General features: G+C 41.9%; 1 protein-coding gene across 1 annotated transcript in view; it reads left to right on the top strand.

Moving 5' to 3' along the window:
• Nucleotides 1–23,295, top strand: part of CRYBG1 (crystallin beta-gamma domain containing 1) — a 1,049,447-nt gene that overhangs the window by 173,697 nt on the left and 852,455 nt on the right. The window contains exon 2 of the mRNA XM_078648430.1: nucleotides 2,888–2,908. Within this exon, the coding sequence (XP_078504556.1) occupies nucleotides 2,888–2,908 (21 nt within the window). The remainder of the gene's footprint in view (nucleotides 1–2,887; nucleotides 2,909–23,295) is intronic.

The raw sequence follows: 23,295 nt of genomic DNA, 5'->3' as shown, positions 1-23,295 counted from the left end.
TTGGGGTCGATGTGGATCTGGAAGTGAAGGTGTTCAGAGTTGGCGAGATTGGCGTCAGAGCTGGTTGAGATGTGGATGGATTTCTTATGGACGATAGCGATTCCTCCTCCTGTGTGGCCGGTGCGGTCCTTGCGTGTGATCTTATAGTCTTCAGGGATGGCAATGGTGATGTCTGGGGCGGAGGAGGCGTTCATCCATGTTTCTGTTAGGAAGGCGACGTCTGGAGAGATGGTGTCTAGTAGATTCCATAGGTCAGTGGCGTGCGTGTGGACCGATCGGGTGTTGAGCAGGATGCATTGTAGGTGGTTGGGGTCGGGAATCTGAGGTGTGATCGTAGCGGAGTTGTTGACGGAGCCGATGAATTTGCAGGAGTAGCAGGAGAAAGGTCCATGGGTATGTCCAGGAGCGGCTTGGACGCAGTTGGGGGAGCGGCCGGGGTTGAGGGCTAGGAGGGTGGAGGAGTCGTAAGAAATGCGGGCGGGCTGGGCATTGCGAGGGGCAGGGGGTCTGGCGCTGGGCGCGGTCCAGGCGCGGACGGGCGTAGACGGGCTTACCTTTGGCGCACCTTCGGCGCGAATGGGGCGCGGTCGCTGCGCGTGAACGCTGCGCGCGGGAACTACTGTCATATATGGAGAGTGGAGGGGGAGGGGCGAGGGCGTCTCAGCTGGGAGGCGGGGCGGGCACACGAGGACAACAACAAACAAAATGGAGGCGGAGGGGGGAGCAAACTAGAGGTAAACGCGCTAGCAGACTTTAAACAGCACAATAGCATACACAGAGCGCAATTTAATCAAAGCGGTAAACCAGCACACAGTAGGCAGAATTAAATGGCAATATTGAAACAGCACGAGGCAATGCAGCGCTACGATACCAGATACACTGGGAGCGACCACTCAGCTCGTGAGAGAGGAGCGAGTCACAGCGCCTACAGGGAGAGGAGCGCTATTTCTGAACAGTGGGAGGGCGTCTCAGCTGGGAGGCGGGGCGGGCACACGAGGACAACAACAAACAAAATGGAGGCGGAGGGGGGAGCAAACTAGAGGTAAACGCGCTAGCAGACTTTAAACAGCACAATAGCATACACAGAGCGCAATTTAATCAAAGCGGTAAACCAGCACACAGTAGGCAGAATTAAATGGCAATATTGAAACAGCACGAGGCAATGCAGCGCTACGATACCAGATACACTGGGAGCGACCACTCAGCTCGTGAGAGAGGAGCGAGTCACGGCGCCTACAGGGAGAGGAGCGCTATTTCTGCTCAGTGGGAGGGCGTCTCAGCTGGGAGGCGGGGCGGGCACACGAGGACAACAACAAACAAAATGGAGGCGGAGGGGGGAGCAAACTAGAGGTAAACGCGCTAGCAGACTTTAAACAGCACAATAGCATACACAGAGCGCAATTTAATCAAAGCGGTAAACCAGCACACAGTAGGCAGAATTAAATGGCAATATTGAAACAGCACGAGGCAATGCAGCGCTACGATACCAGATACACTGGGAGCGACCACTCAGCTCGTGAGAGAGGAGCGAGTCACGGCGCCTACAGGGAGAGGAGCGCTATTTCTGCTCAGTGGGAGGGCGTCTCAGCTGGGAGGCGGGGCGGGCACACGAGGACAACAACAAACAAAATGGAGGCGGAGGGGGGAGCAAACTAGAGGTAAACGCGCTAGCAGACTTTAAACAGCACAATAGCATACACAGAGCGCAATTTAATCAAAGCGGTAAACCAGCACACAGTAGGCAGAATTAAATGGCAATATTGAAACAGCACGAGGCAATTCAGCGCTACGATACCAGATACACTGGGAGCGACCACTCAGCTCGTGAGAGAGGAGCGAGTCACGGCGCCTACAGGGAGAGGAGCGCTATTTCTGCTCAACCATTGTGCAATTGACAGCATACTGCCACCTAAAAGTGAAACAGTTACATCTATGCGGTACTGCATGGAGCAACACACAATGACTGCTTTTATGTATTTTATTAAGAAACCTTCCAGCCTTGTCATCACATTATGACCATACCACTCAATTATCTGAAAAGCAGCACCCTTTAAATTCAGTTTGAAACATTCCGTTTTAGCATAATAGCATATAAACAATATATTCTCACCTATGTAGGATTTACATATTTATCGGTGCTGGTTTTATTGACCAAATAAAATACAAAAACTTATGAGGTTTTCAGAATGTCAAATATACAAAGAATATCATTACATGTAAATTTTCTTCATACACTTTAATTGCAGTTTCCCAGAAAACCATAATAGGTTTGGTTAGTTCATAAAACCATCTCATATATTCATATTATGTTCATATAGTTTATGTCCGACTTTTGATGAGCTACATTATTAAAAACATATTAGTTTAAGGTGTTTCAAATTAATTAATGTAATAAATGCTAGATTTTATTTTCACATTTACGCCCATCAAAAGACACCACCCCCCTATCAACATGTAAATTAAGTATGTTCACAAGCATATTTATTATTCAGTATATCTAAGTATACGGCTTCATCATAATCATATTATTTGTTTCTCTAAATTGTACCTAAAGCTATGTTCATAAATCTTATGAGTTTGTCACTGCACCTATCAAAATTATTTTCAAAAATCATTTTGAGTTGCATCTTGTAATACCTTAAACCCTCTGTTTTAATCAGGTTTACTTAACATAGACAATCATTATTCTTGTGATGTCATCCAATACTCTTGTTATTGTCAGCAAATTTAGAATAGGTCATGGTTAACCACTGACCGCAGTGGCAAATACAACAGATATTTCTTTCTGTTCAATTAATTTCTGTTGTAAATGAGTTGCGTAGCAAACTTCAAAATGGAGCGCTTTTACTGATCGACTTTCTTTACCTCTTTGATCTTTTTTTAACAGCCATCCAGTCTCCTACCACAAGTAAGTAATATTATGTTGTCATCACATATACTAAATTAACTTTAAAATTTCTAATTTTATTGGACATCAATTTTGATTATGAAATCAATAAATACCCTTTGATTGACACTCTTCCATATCCATACCTCAAACAGAAATGCGTATTTCTCTACTTGCTACACAGTACAGATTACCAAAGTAACCTGATTTTGAACCTTGAGCTATTCCGCTGCTCTCGGGTATACTCGCTCTACATTTGTCCTTAAATTTAAAAATCTTACGGTCTCCGTCTTTCACAATCAAAGTACATAATCATTTTAGAAAATGTATTGTTTATAGCAGTGATTCCTTTACCTTATATTGGCTTGCTTGATGTCTACGTTTTCAATACTAAAAAACAGAAATTGTAATAATTGTTTAAAATGTTTGACACTCAATATTTATTTAAGTTCAAGAAAATTTTATTTGATGATAATAAAAGAGAAAACCAGGTGTCAAAACAGAGTACAATGAGATATCAAGGTAATAACTCTGAGCAGAATAAAACGATCATACAAAAGCAAGCAGTATAATAAAAGAAATCTAAGTACAATATAGGAGAAAGGGAAAAAACAAAGAGAATATATGTTAAGCATGAAATATAAAAAGCATGAAAACATTGGAAAGAATTAAAACAAAATGTTACAATGGAGGATAAGTGGAATGTATCGGGCGGTTAAGGCGGTTTAGGAACTTCCTGTTGTGGAGGCAGAGGGTGAAACAAGCGTTTACTACATGAGTCCAAATAAAGTGTAACGGGAGTCCATAAGTCCATACGTTTAGTGGCCATAAAAGCCGGGAAAACATAAGCAGTGTCGAGTCTGTGGTTGTGGCATACATTAAACCACCACGCCTTGAAGGAAATTTTGGAGAAGTCTTTCCAATTGACTGTTATTTGTTGGAAGGCAGCGGCAAGTAATAGGTCAACAATCTGAGGCTTTAGATCAACGTCATCCCAGCAAGGGGAGAGGCTTCCCATAAAAACATGCGTGTGGGAAAAAGGAATAGTAGTGTGGAAAATTAAATTAATTTGAGCCCAGACCTGTAGCCAAAAGTTACGAACATGAATGCATAAAAATAACATATGAAATAAATTAGCTTGTGGTGACGAACAAGACCAGCAAGTGTGGGGAGTATTAGAAAAGCGTTTGTGAAGGTCATAGGGTGTGAAGAGGAGTCTATTGTAAATAAAAAACAGGGTCTGAGTGAGTGTTGCTGCTCTGGAGGATTTGCGAAGTTTGGTCCAGAGTTTGTCCCAGAAGGAAACCGGCCAAGAAACAGATAGATCATGCTCCCAGGACTCCTCCACTTTAGATTTAGGTCTTGGAGTCTCAACAGCGTGAAGATACTTGTAAATAGCAGCAGCTTTTGGTGAAGTGCGTAAGAAGGAATGGAGTGTGGAAGTGGGAGTGGATGAAGGAGGAGGAGGGCAGGACTGAGAAAGGTCAATGCATTTCGTTAGGACTGCATCTTTAAGCAACTGATATTGGCGTGCAAAGGAAGTGGGTAGGTCATAAAGGGAGCAAAGGATGTCAAAAGATAAGAAAGAGGATTGAGAAAAGAGTTGGGAGATCCATTGAAGACCTCGAGAATGCCAAGTTTTCCAGAAGAAGGGTCTGGCACGTATGAGTAAAGACGTGTTATGCCATATGGGGGAGGAGAGGAAAGCAGCAATGGTAATAGGAGGTAAGTGAGTGGAAGAGAGGAGTAATTTAGTGGTAAACTTGTGAATCGGAGTAGAGATAGAAGTGGGTTTACGGGAGAAGGAGAGGTATTCAGCAAAGGAGAAGGGAGAAAGAAGGAGGCGTTCAAATTTGGTCCATAGAGGGGATGAGGTCTCAGGATCTTGTAGCCACAAAGAAGCTTGCCTCAATTGGAACGCCTTGTGGTAGGCTGGGAAGTCAGGAAAATTAACCCCACCTTCAGTTTTAGGACGAATCAGACGAACTAAAGACATTCTTGGCTTCTTTTTATTCCAGAGAAAGGACATTAGAATGGAGTTGATCTTTTTGAAAAATTTGGAGGGGATAGGGACCGGAATATTTGAGAGGGTGTAGAGAACGATGGGAGACAACATCATTTTTATAGTGTCAAGGCGACCCCACCAGGATAGGTAAAGGGGATGCCACTTGGATGTGAGATCTGTTAATTTCTGAATGCATTTGGACATGCACAGAGAAACCGTATCTGGGATGAGAGGGGTAATATGCATTCCCAAGTACTTGATATTGGAAGGTTTCCACGTGAAATTAGAGGCGGCGAAATCGGGTTTGAAAGTGAATTTAGTCAGGGGAAGGATCTCGCATTTGTCGTGATTGAGTTTATAGCCAGATATTTGTGAATAGGCACGAACTTCACTGAGAAAGGCAGGAATGGAAACGGAGGGGTTGGAGACAAAGAGCAAAATGTCATCTGCATAAGCAGCTAGTTTGATGTGGCAATCTGACAATTGAAAACCATGGATGGAGGGATGTTGACGGAGTTTGGAAAGGAAGGGTTCTAAGGCCAGGTTAAAGAGAAAGGGAGATAGGGGACAACCTTGGCGAACACCTCTGTTTAAATCAAAAAAGGAGGACACTTGACCATTAGCACAAACCGCTGCACGTGGATGAGAATAAAGTAGTGAAATTAAGGATATAAAAATAGGACCGAAACCAAACCAGCGTAGGGTGTGAAAGAGATAGGTCCATTCGACCCTATCGAATGCCTTTTCGGCGTCCAGGGCAATGGCCGCTAGGGGATGGGGCAAAAGGCGAGATTGAGAAAGAATGTTGAAGAGGAGTCTGGTGTTGTCAGTAATGTATCGACCCTTGACAAAGCCCGACTGTTCCTCGCCCAAAAGGTCTGGAAGAAGAAGGTCGAGACGTGCCGCAAGAGACTTTGCAAAAATGATATAGTCAATATTGACCAGAGAGATTGGCCTGTAATTCTTGCAGTGTTGAGGGTCCTTTCCTTCCTTGGGTATGAGGCAGATATGGGCGTCTGAGAAAGAGCCTGAGGAGGAGCCCAGGGAAAGTAAGGTGCCAATAAGGGAATGAAGTCTGGGGATAAGGAGTTTCGAAAAATGGAGGAAAAATTCTACTGTGAAGCCGTCCGGCCCAGGGGCCTTGTCTTTCTGGAGGGATTGAAGCGCGTTAAGTAGTTCTTGTTGGGATATATCATGTTCCAAGTGAGAAAGGTCAAGTGGAAAATGAGATGGTTTTTGAATGGAGGAAAAAAACATGTCTAGAGAGTGGGAAGAAGGCTGAGTTTCAGAGGAATACAATGTCTTGTAGAAGGCAGAGAATTCAGTAAGGATGTCTGCGTCAGTGTGTTTTAGAGTCGAGTTGGCATCGTAGATTGATTCAATATTTAAGTTATTGTGTTTCACCTTGAGATAATTGGCTAAAATCTTGCCTGCCTTATTTTTTGCCTCCATAGAACTTGGCACTAGATTTTAATAGGTACAGAGATGCATCTTCCGTAGATTTTTTGTTAAATTTCATCTTAGCATTAACCAGAGCGGTTAAAGTTTGCTGTGAGCGGGAAGTAAAATAAGAATGCTCCAATTTCTTAATATCCAAAAGGATAGCCTTGGTAAAATCGCGGGCGGCTCTACGCTTCTTAGAAACAAAGCCAATAATGAAATCTCTTGCCGCCGCTTTGAAGGCATCCCAGATGGTGTGTTTGGGGACAGGGGAAGTATCATTGAGGAAAAAAAACTTGTGGTAGAAGGAGGTGAAGGAGGTAGTGAACTTAGGGTCCAGGAGGAGGGAGTTGTTGAGACGCCAGCGTTTGGGGCCTGTTGATTTGGGTAAGATGTCCAATTGAACTAAAGTGGGGGCATAATCAGAAAGTAAAATTGGGCCAATTTCCGCATGAGTAAGAGTTTGGGCAAGGTTGTGGGTAACAAAAACATAATCAATTCGTGATTGGGAATGGTGGCATGGGGAATAGAAAGTAAATTCCTGAAGATCAGGATTACATAGGCGCCAAGCATCTGTGAGCTTGTGTTGGGAAATAGCTTGAGAAAAGGATTTATGAGATTTGTTGGGGATGAAATGTGCTTTGGAGTTCCAATCTAGAAAGGGGTCTAGGGGCTGATTACAATCTCCTGCTAGTATAAAATTATCATCTATGAATCTGGTGACGTGCTGGGAGAATGAGTGCCAAAAAGTGGGATCACCAGTGGTGGGGGCATAAACATTGAGGAGAGAAATTGGAACATTCTTGATAGAGAGTTTGGCATATATCCATCGGCCTTCAGCATCTGATTCTTGAGCAAGCAGGGAATGAGAAAGAGCTTTGTGACATAAAATAGCAACACCATTACGTTTACCATCCCCAGGAGAGTAATAAACATCGCCCACCCAACTTCTTTTCAATTTAACAGATTCTTCGGCAGATAAGTGAGTTTCTTGCAAAAAAGCAATATCAACATGTAAACGAGCAAGGTGAGATAGAATTCTCTGCCGTTTGATGGGGGAATTAACACCCCTAACATTCCATGTAATAACTTTCAGAGACATAGAAAATAAGAAAGGAAAAAAATGTTATGAGAGAGAAAGAAGATGCAATAAGATCCCAGATGAAGAAGAAGACCAGAGAAAATGAGAAAGGCAATGAAAGGTAATGCAATAGGATGATAAAGAGAAGGGTGATGGAAAAGAAAAAAGAGCAGAAGAAAGAGAGAAAGAAGCAGTCGGTAGGAGAAATATGAGAAGGTAGACCATAAAGTAGCAAGAATGATAATGAAGAGATGAAAGAAGAAGAGTTGTCGAGAAAGAAGAAAGAGAGACACCTGTGGGAGAAAGGAAATTAGTGAACTTGAGGGAGAAAAAGTCAGAATGAGGAAAGTGAACATTCGGGAGAAAAGGGAAAACATACTTACGGAGGGTAGAGGCGGGGAGGAATGATCACCGGGGAAGGGAGACGAGAAGAAAGAGTGAGAGGGGAGCGCCAGGCAAAGGAAGCAAGCGTCCAGTGCAAGCGAACCAACAGGTCAGGGGGAAAACGCCATACATATTGTAAACCTGCAAGAAAGAGGAAGGAAAAACATAAATGAGTGAGACTACTGAAGGAAGAAGAAAACAGCACAACGTTAAGAGGTAAAAAGGTATGAAAGAATAACGCGGAGAAGAAAGAAATGGAATAAAACAACGATGCAGAGTAAGACAACACAAAAAAAACATTAAGGAAGGTTGCCTGTCCATCCGACAGGGGTGCAAAAGAGGAGGAAAAAGTCAGAGGGGAACACAGAAATGGAAGACATCAAGGTACCTAGAAAAGGCAAACTGTAAAACAGCAAACATCAACCATAAAAACATATAAATTGAGTAAGGCAGTGAGGCCATATTAACAAGGTTCACGGAGGGAAAGCTGAGGAGGTGCCAGAAAAGTCCATGTCGGACGACTGTGCAGCATTCAAAAAACTTCTGAGACGAACAGGATCCTCGTAGGTCGTGGTCTTGTTGTTGTGGGTCACTCTGAACAGGCAAGGATGAAAGAGGCCGTATCTGGCTCCAATAGCACGTAGTTCTGGTCGCATATCTAAAAAGGCTTTGCGACGACTAGCTGTGGCTTTGGCATAATCCTGTGCAAAGAAGAGGTTGGATCCTGACCATTGGAGACAAGGTGAGGCACGGGCCGCTGAAATGACTTTGAGAAGGTCAGTGTATTCGAGGAAGTACATGATGACACCCCTCGGCCGTGAGGAGGGAGAGGAATTGGAGGGGAGACGGCCTAGTCTATGTGCTCGCTGGATGTTGAGCGTGGTACCCTCAGGCAGATGAAGAAGTTTGGGTAAAAATGATTTGAAGAAGGCGATGGGATCATTCCCTTCGCAATTCTCTGCCAGGCCGTAAAGACGGAGATTGTTGCGTCTGTTTCGATTCTCCAACTCTTCAACCTGCTTTTGGAGAGAAGAAATCTGGGACTGCATGTGAGAGACTTTGGAAGAAGATTCCTGGAGAGAAGTCAAAGAATGTTCCACTGTTGTCACCCTGGCATCCATCTGAGACCAGTTATCGGTAAGAACCTGCAACTTTGAGTTAGTGTCTTCCATAAAAGGTCTAAGGGCACGAATTTCCTCCAACAAGAGCTCCATGGAGACAGTCGAGGTTGAACCAGTTGGTGACGGAGGAGCTTTTTTAAGGCGCTTCAACGCGGCTTTCCCTGTAGGCTGGGCGGGCCGCTCTGTGCTAGACTGCGACATCTGATCAGCGAGCTCTTGAGAATTTTCGAGGTGCGCCAAAGCTGAGAAAACTTTTGAGTTTTTAATGAAGACACGTCGTGGAGTTTTGGGAGTGCGAGATAATGCCTTTCTTTCCATAAGGAGGAGGTATTGGTAAGAAGAAATGAAGTTGAAAAATAGTCACTGTGAGCCCACAGACAGTTAGAATTGCATGCAGGAGCTGTTGATAGAAAGATGGCAAGCAGGTGCACAGGAAGAAAAAAGCGACATGCGCAGAAGTCAGGAATGTCCAGGATTGAAGCAGCTGAATGGGACAATAATCGGGTTGTTGAACAAACTAGTGCATCGATGTTGGAAGCAGAGAAGCACCTCAGCGTGAAAAAACAGAAATTCGGCACATTGTAGAGCTGAAAAAGTCCATCAGGAGAGGAATCTCATAAATGAGAGCATGTAGAAAAAAAAAAAAACGTGCAGAAACAGTGGACAAGCACCTCAAGGTTGTAGCCATCTATGAGAAGGAGAGCGTAATGAAATGAGACGCTCTTGAGAGAAAGTAGACTGCACTGAGATGTGCGTGCAGGTTGCTTGAGGCAAAGAAAGCACCAATCTTCTAAAATGGCCGCCCAGGGTAAACAGACGTGAATGAAGCTTGCTGAGGGCTTATAAAAAAAAAGAAATGGTGACAAAACGTAAAGGTCGGCAGCATTAGTGCCAAAATGTAAAATTCATCTCACCAGGAGGAGCGGTGGGCTTGAGGAGCTCCGTGGTGCGTTCGCATGGCCACGAACGGGGGCACCGCAGCGCACGGTGACTGGATACAAAATGGCGGACGCGACTTTCACTCAGCCGCGTCCGCTACAAAGTAGCGAAAATGTGCTTTCCGTCGTGCCGCAGAGCCGCCTCCAGAAGCTCGCTGACGTCTGCGGTCTCCGGTGCACGAAGAGCCGCTTAGCAGGCGGGAAGAAGCTGAGAATGAAGGCGAAAACCCCTGCGGACCTGGAGCGCTCACATGAGAGCCGCCGTCCTCGCCGGGCGCTAAGCCACGCCCCCCCGACACTCAATATTTATAAGTAAACAGTCCTGACTGTATTAAGATATGTTTTTGCATGATTCTCAATGAGAGTTTGTGCAAAGAGCTTTGAGGATTAGGCCCTATCCACAATTTATGTTTAAAATAGCACTATTCTGTGCATCATTAGCATACATTTAACATTTTAAATGACTTCAAATCCTCATTAATGTTATGGAAATAACAGAAATTTATGTATACTCCTCCTGCACATGGTTTACAGAGGAACAATCCACAGGAGGCAGTATTGCTTGCTGGCATGTGCCTTTGCAAAATGTAAAGTTTTTCTCCACCTGGAAAATGCTTTTTCACACAGACTCATTGCCCATATCCCCACCACCCCATGGACTGTGGGTTGTTTTTTTCTGTATTTTATTAAACCCCTGCTATATCAAATAATTATTCCTTTTTTAGGAGTAGATTAACATGTATTTCTAGGGTTGCAATTGCCATGCAGAATGTTTGTGAAAATCAACAAAGTTCTAGCTTTGTGGGTATTCCATGCATTTTGCATGCCCCCTTCTATCCCCTGACATTTGTCTAACCTCCCTTTGCTTCACACACAAGCTAACAACTGTGGAAAATTCCTCATTCAGATGGATTTTTTCCATAACTGTAAGCAGCCTTGAAAGTGGAACAATCTGCAAATCCAGAGTTTGTGCATCGGGGTTTGGTTTTTAGACTTACAATTAAACTTATGTGAATCTAAGTGACACTCGGGTGTACAAAATGATTTGTGAATTGAGCCCCATCGGCCCTAGCTAAGAGCCAGTCTCTCCTATATGTATAAGCGAGAGTAATGTTTCATGTTAGGCTCTATTCTGTAAAATACATTTCTGAACTAGTTGTGGTGCTCCACATCTGCAAAGGGTGTTGGTCACATTTTAATGTGCTTTTAAAAGATTATTTGGTAATGATAAAACATTTTTAATATAGCACTAAAACTCTGTGGTATGCAGGGATTGTACATAACAGATGGTAACATTTCCCAAATCTTTAGTAATCAGTTTGTTGATCCCGTCAGCGGGCAGTTTTCTTACTTCAATTTATTGAACACTGATTATTTTTAGCTTGGTATTAAGATATGTGCTTAAAGTCACACAAGCCTTGGAAATGTTTGCATTGCAAGTCATGCAACAAACATCACGTAAAATCTGATCAAGTCTCTTCAAAACTAAAAAAAGCAAATTTTTCAGCGTGCGGCAGCTTTGACATTAATAAAGTCATATTATATGTTTATTGAGTGGTAATGAGGGAAAAAGGGGGATTTGTGAAACACAATATTTGTTTTTAACCCCTTGCATGCTCATGACGAGCTCAGCTCGCCATGAGCCACGGTGCTCCGGTGCTTATGACGAGCTGAGCTCGTCAAGACCTTTAGAACGCTCACATGCTGGGCTAATTCCCCTGCTGTGCGAGTGTTTTACCTTTGTGCACGAGGTTAGATCGAGGGTAGCACGCACAACACCACATGAAAGCTCAGCTTGCTTTGTGCTCTATGTTCCAAGAAGACCATTTTTTATAACAAACTTTATTAACAGGCCTTTATTCTGGATGGGAGAAAATTAAACACAAAAGTGGTGCTGCAGGAAAAAAAATGTGCATGCGCAGTGCAAACTCCTTCTCTTGACCTATGTCTGCGAACATAAATGGAAGGGGGGTGGGGTGGGGGGGGGGGAAAGCATCACAACGGGGAGAAAAAGCATCACAACGGGGAGGTAGATGTTGTATTATACATAAATTGGGAGGCCTGCGGGTGGGGAGCCAGGGGGGGGGGGATTATTCCTCCGCAATCTGATGGTAAGGTAAAGATGTGGAAATTTGGTAAACCCTTGTGGAATCTGTTGATGGACATAAATGTCTTAGAAGTGGGGCTTTTTGTTCAGTATATCATTCAACTTCCTAATGACTCTTTCAAAGCCCTCGGTTCATTTTTACCAGTAAACCTCCAAGACACGGTGTACTTCACCTTGACCTCTGTGATGGGACTAGTGCAGCTAAAATAACTTTAAAAATAGGAAGGCTAAATATATCTCGGACTCTTATAACAAACTGCATATTTAAAAGTAAAAAATGAAACAGATTGCTAGAAATAAGTACAGCACATACCACAAAAATGGGTAATGTGTGTGAGCCAGGATTAAAGAATGTAAGAATGTGCATTTTTTGGAGCAGAAGTGGGTGAGGTAGGCGGTCAGGCAGTGATGCATTAGATAAGTGTGAAAACACAGGGTATTTACAGGAATAGGAGACTTAACCCTTTAAATGGGTCAAGATGGTAGGGGGGGCAGGCAAGGCAGAGAGCTATGTGCCCAAAGTGCAGCACTGTCTTGTTTGCAATGTTCCATTTCCTACCTGCCACAAAAATACAAGGGCAAATATCAATAGAAAATACTTGCAGTTCACCAACAGGGGAAAAACAAAGAAAATTGAAATTGAGTGAAAGTGAAGGGGAGGCAGTGCAACAGAGAATTTTAATCCATTCACACAAGCAAACTTAAATCCTAAGGAAAGGGAAAAAGCCTAGACGTTTAGTAACATGCACAATTTGCTTTCATTTCTTTAGTTAATGGGGTTATTTTAAAAAGCATTTGTACAACAGTCAACTGCCACTAGTGTGGAATCGACCCAGCCAAACTTTCTTAAGCAATCACAACTGGACCTGTGTGGTTTTATTTTTAGAAATGAGCTTTTATAATAAGTCCTGTGTGGGAAGAGATGGGCATGGTGCACAACGTACTGATTTGTGATGGTGCCGTGGTGATGATGTAGCTGCCGATACACCTGCCCATACTCATAAGGGGATGTGACGTCATGGGTCATGATTCAACATTGTTGATACATTTCGCATTGTAATTGCTTGGAGTAAGTGTATTCTGTCTGGATTTATTGGCTGAAATGTGTGCCTGGAATGAAACTCATTTAAGTGTCAAACTCAATGAGCCTTGTTTGTATTTCCTTTAGGAATGTTAGGTGTTTTTGTTCCTCTGTATGTGGGCGGGGAGAATGTTCCAGATTCTTCTGGCCTAGACTTATAAAGTGGAACCTCCTAGCCGGGTTTTGTTGAGTTGTAAGGGAGTTCTAGAAAGGAGGCTTCACAAATGGTGGTGGGTCTGAACTTTGTGTACAGAAAATTTTGCTCTGTATTCCTTGGAGTGCCCACTCCCTTACAGACAGCGCTTTTAAAATAATCCAGTGATACACTGAAATGCACGCAAAGTTAGTCAAAGTTTATTTAGTTTTGATACGGCCTAAAATAGGCCGTGGAGAGAATTGCTTAATGCTGGCAAAACAAGTTTAATTTCAGTCATTTCATATTACTCTTGTTTCAAAAAAATTCACAAAATTATGCTATTACTTCCTGTGGTGTAAGACGGTGCCCTTCATTGGGAAGGCTTTACCACAAATGCGTTTAGCATGAACACGCTAGGACAACGCGAGTTACATTCAAATACAGCTGTTGTTTGTGGTGCTTGTCTTTTTTTGCACTTGTTTTTTTTAGCAGAAAATGCATGCTATTTTTTTAACATGAAGTACATCCTAGCATCACCAGCTAGTTTTACAATTCACATATGCACGCACAAATTTATTTAATATTGCTAAAATTTCACTTAATTATGCAAAAAAATGACATGAATTTCGTACACCTGTACTTTTAACAATAGCAGACCAAACAAAACTTACATGTAGATTACATATGTAATTAAATATCCTAAAAGAGTTGAAAAAAATACGACATTTGTATCATACATTAATGCTATTAGGATCATAAATTAAATTAGGTCCTTCATTTACAGCATGCTACTGATATAGAGCTAGATATCCAGCCAACCATGCGATGGCGTTTTAGAGTCGAGTAGCGTACCGCTGATATCACAGATTGGAATTCCATACACAAATCAAGCATTGCGAACCATTTTATGCCCCGGTGATATCCATCTCTTTCATGTAGTGCATAGCTGGCACCTATATTTATATGTGGGAGACCCTCCACTACTAACTAAAATTTCCTGCGCCGTGTTTCGTCTAACAAGGACCTGAATCTAGGCCGAGAATTCGAATCTATAGTCATCCACAGAAAAAAGAGATTGTTTATTCTTCAACGTCAGTGGACGTCTAGCCACAGCATTTTGAACTCAGTGCATCGCTTAGGATCAACTCAAATTGAAACCAGTAGGATATCCAAATTCCTCCGTAATGAATTAGTTTGACTACTTTTTCGAGAAATAGGTTTAGACTGTTTATCATCTTCCGAGTACTTAACCATTCAATTTCTTTGCAATAGACTTCCCTGATGAAGGCAGTAGTGCCGAAAGGCGCGTAGCTCCCATCTACCTTGCCCTCATCAAGTTATCATCTTCTGCGTGTCCTATCGAATCAATTGTGGACCACTGTATATGATTAATGAAAGGATAAATTAGAGAACATCATTATGATTTTCCTTGTGTCATTATTTAATTATATGGATTATTGTTGTCACTTCAAATGGTAATATTTAAAAACTTTTGATCGTGTCTTGGACAAAAAACAAGTTTAATAAATGAACAATCAAAGCTTTATACAGAAAAAAGTTAACAAATAAATCAAAAATATATTTTTCTAAAGTTTTGCTGTCCTGTATATTTTTATGAATATCATATCATGTGGTTACTGCTTTATTGCACCCAGATTATGTTTGGTTAAAATAGAAGCTTGCTACTGGTCTTCTTACCTAAAATTCTAATTGTCCCTGCGTATAGCAAGCATAATTGTTTGGTAGGGGTCACCCTTTTTCAAACAGCATGCAACTGATGACAAATAAATTCTGGATAAATAACTTTTATGACTTTATATGTCTGCGTAAGTTGCATTTGTGTTCATCTAAAGTGGTTCCATTCCAATTACTAGTACTTTCTTTCAAATGTATGGCTTGTCCAAGTCTAAAAAAAGAACACCAGACCGTAGGCTTTTGCAAAACTTCCAAATACTTTCACATTCTGGCTTTCTGTGCAGATAAATAAACTGGATGTAAATTATCTTTGTTCTGACAGTAAAGTATGTTTAAGCGAAAGTTACATTGTTTTTGTTCCTGCACCCATGCTACTTTCGTATCTATAATCCCGCTGATCCTAAATAAAATATACCCAGACCGCAATATTGAATGTCCAAGATGCGGACAAGTGGAGGCACGCTTTATCCACATGGTATGGGACTGCCCAGCACTGACACAATACTGGGGAGGAGTTTTGGACCGGGTACAAACTGCCATAGCGTTGAAAATCTCCAAACCGATTCCGGTAATAATATTGGGACTGCTCCCTGCGCTAAAATCAAAAAAGCTTAGTAGAAGGTTTATCCTATTGGGGGTGGTGTTGGCAAAAAGGAGAATAGCAATAAAATGGTTAAGCTCAGACCCCACCACATTGGAGGGATGGCTAAAGGACATGCGTGATTGGGCAACTGCAAAACTAGTTAGGATGAAGAGTGTTAGAATGGATGGACAGGTAGAAGACGATGCCCGGTAATATGGTGACCCTTTGTCAATAGGCTTACCTTATATGTTTTGATGACCCTTGATAAAGCCAATAGACCTGTTTTATTCAAAGTGATACCCCCTTATATTGTGCTGTCTGATATACTGTGATTTTGGGGGGTCGTGACCCTTTAGGGATCAAATGTGATTGTAGAACGTCATCTAAGGTATTTTCAATCTGCCTTATGTATTTATTTAGTAGTGTGTGTAATAAATTTACTTTTCCTTCTGCAAAGAGAAAACACTGACTGGACAATCATTTACTGAGTGTTATCATTGCATGCCAGCAAATTGTGATTACTGGCCTACACCACCTTCCCTGAGTAGGCCTTGGACTGCTCTGCTTCGCTAACCGAAGAGAGTCAAGCACTACAATGGGGTGATTGGCTCCTAATAAGGGAAAATTATGGGCCTATTATTCGCGCAGGCCTCACATCTTGCACAACTAATAACCCAATTTCCTACAGTTGTTTGTTGTTATCTCTGTGCTGAGGGTGGTTTGTAGTTGCTATGCCTTTCCCACAACATAAAAGGACAGAACATTACAGAGTATGAAAACAGGAGGCTGCTTCTTTTGAGTAACATGTTCGGTTTCTAAATTCTGAGAGGATTCTGAAAACCTCCATTGCAAAGCATGATGTTAAGGAAAGGCAAGAGTGGTACTATGTCTTCATGTCTTTTCTAATGTGTTCTTTGGAAATGTTTAATTGACAGGTGTATTGAATTCTACAGGTTAAGTCTAGTTTTCCATCTGGACTCAAGACCTGTGTTTATGGTTTTGAGTGATGAGAGTTCCTTGTTGAGCCTTTTAACTGGGTATGAGTCCATCGTAGATGTATTTTTCATCATGGGATTGCTCCAGGTGCTTATGATGGTGTTTTGGAATCATTTTTGCAAGGCAATTGAATATGGACTCTTGAGTGGGTCTTGAAATTGTCATGGTAGAGTTTAGAGAATCGAGCTGTTGATTCTTCCATGGTTGAACTTGTTTTGTTGGAGAAAAACCTTTTGTTCATAGTTGACCCTGTTTTCAAGCCATGCAATGAACTCACCCAGAACAAGGTTGGGTGGTCTAGAGTGAGAGGCACAATAGAATGTCAGAGATTTACTTTGGCTGTGGGACAGTAAATTAGTAGAAAGGAAATTGTGTTGTTGGGGGAGAGGTGGTATTTGACTAACCAGTTGACATGCTGATGATGTGAAAGTTTATAGGTGCACTATGTTTATGGACTCCTTATTCACAATTGAGGCTCCTCAAGTCCTTTTTATTGAAGATGATTTTATAGCGTAATAGTACTACTTTTTGCAAAATAGTGGCTGCATCAAAACTAGCCATTTTCCATTATGAATAACCAGTCAAATTTCAATTGTGATTAGGTTGTTTATTTCAGGTCGGATTTTATTGATAAGGATGGATTTTTGATATATTTCTAATTATTTTACATAACCATGTCTAATTATACGTTTTTAATTATAATTTGTATTAGCTGTTATATCCGTAGGTGCATTCTTTCTTTTAAAGAACATGCCTTTTAACATGTGAACTAGTTTATGTAACTCTTTCTAAATTGACTGAATATAACCACATATTTCGCTTTAAAGAAACACCAAAATACCATTCCTTGTGCAATAACCTCAAATAGAACCAACAGACCACATCACACATCTTTAAATATGCAGGAGAGCATCAAATGCAAATACACTGGCAAATTACTCCAAACTCTCTTTCCTCAGAATACAAAGAGTTGCTACCTCGTTCAGGACTGTGCCACTTACTCCTCTGTTCTCCATATTGTTATTTTGTTGGTTAACCCCTTCCATGCTGATGACGAGCTCAGCTCGTCATCAGCGTTACCTGCCGTGTGCTGATGACGAGCTGAGCTCGTCATGAATCGCGGTAATTTGAAAAATGCCCCATACAGCGGGAAAAACGGCCGCACGCATGCGGTTAAACAAAACATGAAAATGCTGTCTATGAAGAACCACAAGCCACCGACATGTAATGAAACTGGAAGAAAGACATTTAAGAGACCTGCTATAAATGATGTATCAGAAATGAATAAGTGTGTGTGTGTGTGAATCTTCATTTTCTTTTGGATTTTATTGTAACTTATCAGAGTTGATCACCCCTTGTTCCAGCTGCTATATGCATTTCACTATTTCACTGGGAATGTTGGTAACCTAGACACTAACTCTGTGAATCGTTGGCAAATTATTTTCCTATTAATACAACACGCATTGCTTCACACTTTAGGTAGACCATCAGCCTCATTATCTGCACAGCACAACCCCAAAACTGTATCTATGCCAATGGAAGACCTACTGACTACACAATTTAACACAACCATCCAGACTATGTGCCACTGTTCACACTTGAGAAAAGAAAAGAAAACAAAACCTCCACTGTGCACTTACCATATCACAAACACTTGCATCACAAACTCCAACACCAACCATATAGGGGATATTTCTTTAAACTAGTAGGAATCATCACATAACCCTCAAACAATGGTACCTTGCCACAATGACTATAAATCAATGAAACCCCCAGTGGTCGTTCTGAGAGGCACATGTCAGATGCAATAATGGCTATGGGGACAGTGGTGTAACGACAAATGAAGGGACCCCCCCCCCGCCGAATGTGATGAAGGGCCTGTGATTCTCCCATACCTCACAGCTATCCATTGGTTTGTGGTTCGATTGTGGCCCCATAGGCGGTAGAGGGGGTCCTAAAGGGTAGGGGGGCTTCCTGCACCCTAGGGGCTTCAGGGGCTGCTTTACACCCCTGTGCGTGCTATATAGATTACAGCATCATACTAAACAAACCCTCTTGTTTCAGCTATTTTCTTAAGGTGTGCCATAGCTCTCTACCTAACCTCTTCTCCTCCCTCAACCACTACAAATATGCCGTGACACAACTGGTTCTAAAGTTTGAAAATCCATCAGATCTTGGTCCAGTGGCATACGCTAGCCTACAAGAGGTTGCGCTTCGGATGCTCACTATTCACACTAAATACATTAAAAATTGAGATATCCACAAGCACAACCCCCCGTCATCTAGCCATTACAACTTGGTCCACTACCAAACCCTTCAAAGCAAGTAAGGAATTTGGGGCAAATTATTAAAATCAAGTCTCTTCCTCGTTTCACAAGTTCATCAAGTTACCAAACAATCTTTTTGTATCATGGTATCCCTATGTCAAGTTTTCACATACCCGTCAAAGTTTCCTACTAAACTGTGCTCACACTTTGTACCTGTGAGGGCCTCTCCTCAGACATCAGTCCTGTATTCCAAATGTCAATAAAAACATTTTTACAACTCTAGCGCTGTTTCGGTCCAGATTAATAAAATCAGAATCTCCATTCCTGCTAGAGTAAGAATATTTGTCAACCACTTTGACCATCACTTGTCAACCAGCACCTCACGCTTAAACACATGTGGCCAAAGTGGCCGGAATATATTTTGGGGACACCGTTTTGGAGCAATCTTGGATTGTATTGCATATTTGCTGCTAATTCTGCCTATGTCAATATCAACTATATACAGCCCTGTCAAGTGTCACACATCCGGTGTGACACTAACGCATTTTAAGTTACATTACCGCATTACCGCATGTGAAAGGATTGTCACGCAAATCAGGTATTTAAAAGCTGAGTATATCACCAGTATTTGAGGCTGTCACTGTCAAGCCTGAGTGACTATCAAGCCTAACTAAAACTGAGAGTCTGAGGCAGTGAGCAGCTTTAGTACAATGTATCCTGGGTGAATCTAACTGCCACGGCTCGGCTCTTACTGACATATATACGAGACCCTTCAAAGACAGAGTCAAAAGGAGATATAGAAAGGTGATGGTTGAAAAATCAACAAAGATATGGTCGACTGAGAGAAATATCACATTACCAGGGGGCCATTGGAAGTTGGGAGCCCTGGGCAGTTGCCCACTTTGCTCATACCTTAAAACGTCTCTGCAGCTGCCAGATCACCACACTTTGATTGAAGCAAGTATCAAATCCTCATGCACCACACCCAAAACCATCCACATTGGCCAAGCTACAGTCCAGCCCCTTTCAGCCAGGCATACCGAAAGGGCACCTGGGAATTCTACACGAATAGTAGGCCTTTGGTTCTCTTCAGAGGTATGAAGCTCTATATTTAAATTCAATACCGAACTGTACAAATGGGGATAATATACAAATTACAAATAAAGGTAGCAAAGAAAAGGGATGGATTGGCAATTTTTGTGTACAAAGAATAACATTACATTTTGAGTGAAACCTTTGAGGAAAAACATATGAAGATACTCAGTGTGTGATGCACTGAGTAACAACCTCTGTAGATTCTGCTTCTCTTCCCAGACAGATGAAGGTTGTTTCTCTCAGTCGTCTCGTCCACTCCCAGCATGCATGAAATAGTCTGCTCGTGTAGGCATGCCTGGCACCACATGTTTTCCCTTAAAACTGGTGTAGCTACTCCTACTGCAGTGAGTCACATTTTCTCCGTAGCTGCCTTTCAGGTACTCAAACTGGGTCAGTAGATCTTCCTGACACTTTTAATAGGTGCCCTGGGGCTACACGTCACAAGGTAGGAACGTAAATCAAGTGAAAGAAATCAGAAAATTAAATCTAGCTTCATTTAGGATGTTGAAACACACTGTTTCTGCAACATCATTAGTAGCAGTGTCATAACCGAGGGGCAGCTGAGCGCCAAATTTGGGAAATCTGAGAAAGGTTTTTTAAATTATTTAAACTGAAAAATTAGAGAGGTATTTGATGGAACTCGTGGGAACTTTTACAAGAAAGGACTCGCCCCAGCCTGTTGTTTTTCCTTTTTTATTAACTCTTTGTTGGCTCCCGGGGACTGTCGCTTCAAACCACTGGATCACAGCAGCAGCTGAAAGACTGTGGAATCCTAATGGAGGACTGTAGTGCAGCAACGAGGCAATGGGCCCTGGTCCTAGCAAGGGAAATGGTCCATTTCACTGTTGGTGGAGTAGCAAAAAATATAGCAATTATCAGGCCTCAATGGGTTCCTCCGGGCTCTAGGCCCCGGTGCACTGCACCAGCTGCACCAATGGTAGCTATGCCGTTGATTAACGACTAGCTGATGGTGAAGTGTTATGATTGTTACTTTGTGTATTGTTGTGTGTAACATTTTGGGATTCACGTAGTTTCAGGAAAGTCTACTGATGGATGGGTGTTATTTGTCCCCTTTGGTGATGCTAACACACTTGTAGGCCTGACCATTGTCAGCCAGGACCCCTGCTTACTGCTTTGTCGGGTAGGCCAGAGCATCCAAGAATGTCTCCTGACTCACCCAAGGCCCATTCTCAGCTGTACACGCCTCTGCTGTCTTGTGAGCTTCTCCAGGACCTGTGGCTTACTCCCTGTGCCAAACCACTTTACTCTACTTTTACTCTTTAAAGTGTCTGGGGAAAGGAGTGACGTCAGCTGCAGTGGAAGCTGATGTTGTCAAAACAGGAGGGTTTATGACAAAACTGTTTGCTAAAACATAAGGCAGAGCGTGCATGCCCCATCGCAAGACAAAACAAGACACTGTGAAACATCTCACACAATCTGAGAGAATTACTCCTTCCTAGAAAAATTAAGTGAATTAGAACATACATCTCAGGAGTGGTATTTTTTAGTGCGGGGAAGCGCTTTAAATGTAAACTAAATGAAATAAATATGCTATCGGGTTAAATTAAGATCGTCTCACAGGACCAAGGGTGTGTGTGGGGGGGATATAGGTAGGTAGGTAGGTAGGTAGGTAGGTAGGTAGGCGTTGTGTCTCCTGCTGGGACCCAGATGGTTAAAACACATGCCCAGCATGGGGCATCTAAACCTTTCGTTCTTCTCAAGACCTGTGTGTCTGATAGGAACACTTGCTATTGGGATTGATTCAGGGAGGAACATATGTAGAAGCCGCTCCATAAAATACATTTTATTATAAATGTGTTAAATGAAAAGGCTCAGTATTCAATGGAGGCTAAAGCTACAACAGATGCAAACCTCATCTAGGAAAGGAAAACAACTCAAAATGATTGGCACCCATGACTTAAGCTGCCAGGACGACACATTGTAGCACCAAACTATTATCTTACATCTTCCTGAATAATGCATGCTACCATTTCACATGCTGTAGATTATTGGTAATTATTTAGGAATAATTAAGAACTTCTTATAGCACTCCTATGCAATTATTTTTTGTTTATTTTATAGGGATACATATTGTGAGGCCCTGAGCATTGCATTTGGAATGCAAGTTATTGTTGCCATTGCCGAGGCATGAGTTATGATTTTGTTCACCTAATCCTAATAGGCCATTTTTAGGGGGTTCTGTTTTGTTTAGCAACCCCATAACTTGCCTTTCGCTGTGTTGTAAAAGAAGTTTCTGATGTTTTTTTGTTTATTATATGTCTTATGAGAAGTAGAAACCAAACCTTAAGATCAACATTAAAGATTTTGATTTTATTATGTCTTCTAGAAGATGTACGTCATGCCCCCTGGTCGCATACGACCCTCACTGTACACAACCTATTGCATTCTTGTCAAATGATGGAGTATGGCCTCGCCCAGTTTAAAAGGCGATATACAGTGATGTTTTGCTTCATGTAATGTTATTGTCACAAATTCTGATGACCTTTGATAAATCTTTCAAAACAGAATGGTGTCCCTTACCATTTCTGCTTATCAAGTCCAGAGCTTTTGATGCACTGGTCCTCCTTATGTTGTTGGAAACATTGAATGTCTTGCTGTTGCTTTCACAATTTATTTGGACACATCATTAGCAAATTCAGTAGTACATACTGGAATCTTTAAGGTATCATAATTTTGATTACATTAGCCTAAATTCGGCTTTTATCATCCTTCAAAATCCAATTTAGTATAGTTTCGTGAATGACTCTAAGGTAAGTGTAAATATCTTCTGGAATTTCAGTGGAATATTATTTCCCGAATACGTCATATATTATGTGAAAGTGGTCACAATGATTCTAAAATCTGTATGTATATAGACCTGCGTGAAAAGAACAATTTGTACATATTTATTTTCTAGCAAGACTACTATCAAATGAAGATATCAATTCTGATACAGCAGAATGTGCAGAATGTGTGTCAGACAAAGTTAATATCATGGCATCCACCTATAGTATTAGTCTTAAAATATAGATCAGCGTACTTCAATGCAGTTATTGGACTATCTTCGTTCATGGCAATTTCTAGTAGTTCTGAATGAAGTTCAAAAACACGTGGTAATAGGAGGCACATTGTTGTATTCCTTAAAAATTAAAGGTAGTTTTGAAAGCAGACCACCACTGCTTTCGTATGACTTCTACTTCCTCAGTAGAAACTGTAGGTGTGTTGGACAACATAAACATTGGGATGGTGCAAGACTGATTCCGTGCACCCCCTCAGGGTGTGTTGGTCTATAGTCCTGCTAGCTCACAGTGCCACCATGAGGACCCATTAATCTGAAAGGGTAACTAATGCTTTGGACAACCTCAGAACATGACAACCCTAACTCCCCAAGGAATCGTGGTAACAGATCTGGAACCCTTTCGCTCAGTCAGTCACTCGTGCATAGCTAGAGAGATACACATGAAATAAACAAAGAGGCA

Source organism: Lissotriton helveticus, chromosome 6, assembly GCF_964261635.1.
Source record: "Lissotriton helveticus chromosome 6, aLisHel1.1, whole genome shotgun sequence".
NCBI classification, from domain to species: Eukaryota; Metazoa; Chordata; class Amphibia; order Caudata; family Salamandridae; genus Lissotriton; species Lissotriton helveticus.
The sequence above is the reverse complement of the archived record's forward strand: the minus strand, read 5'-3'. Positions and strand labels throughout refer to the sequence as shown.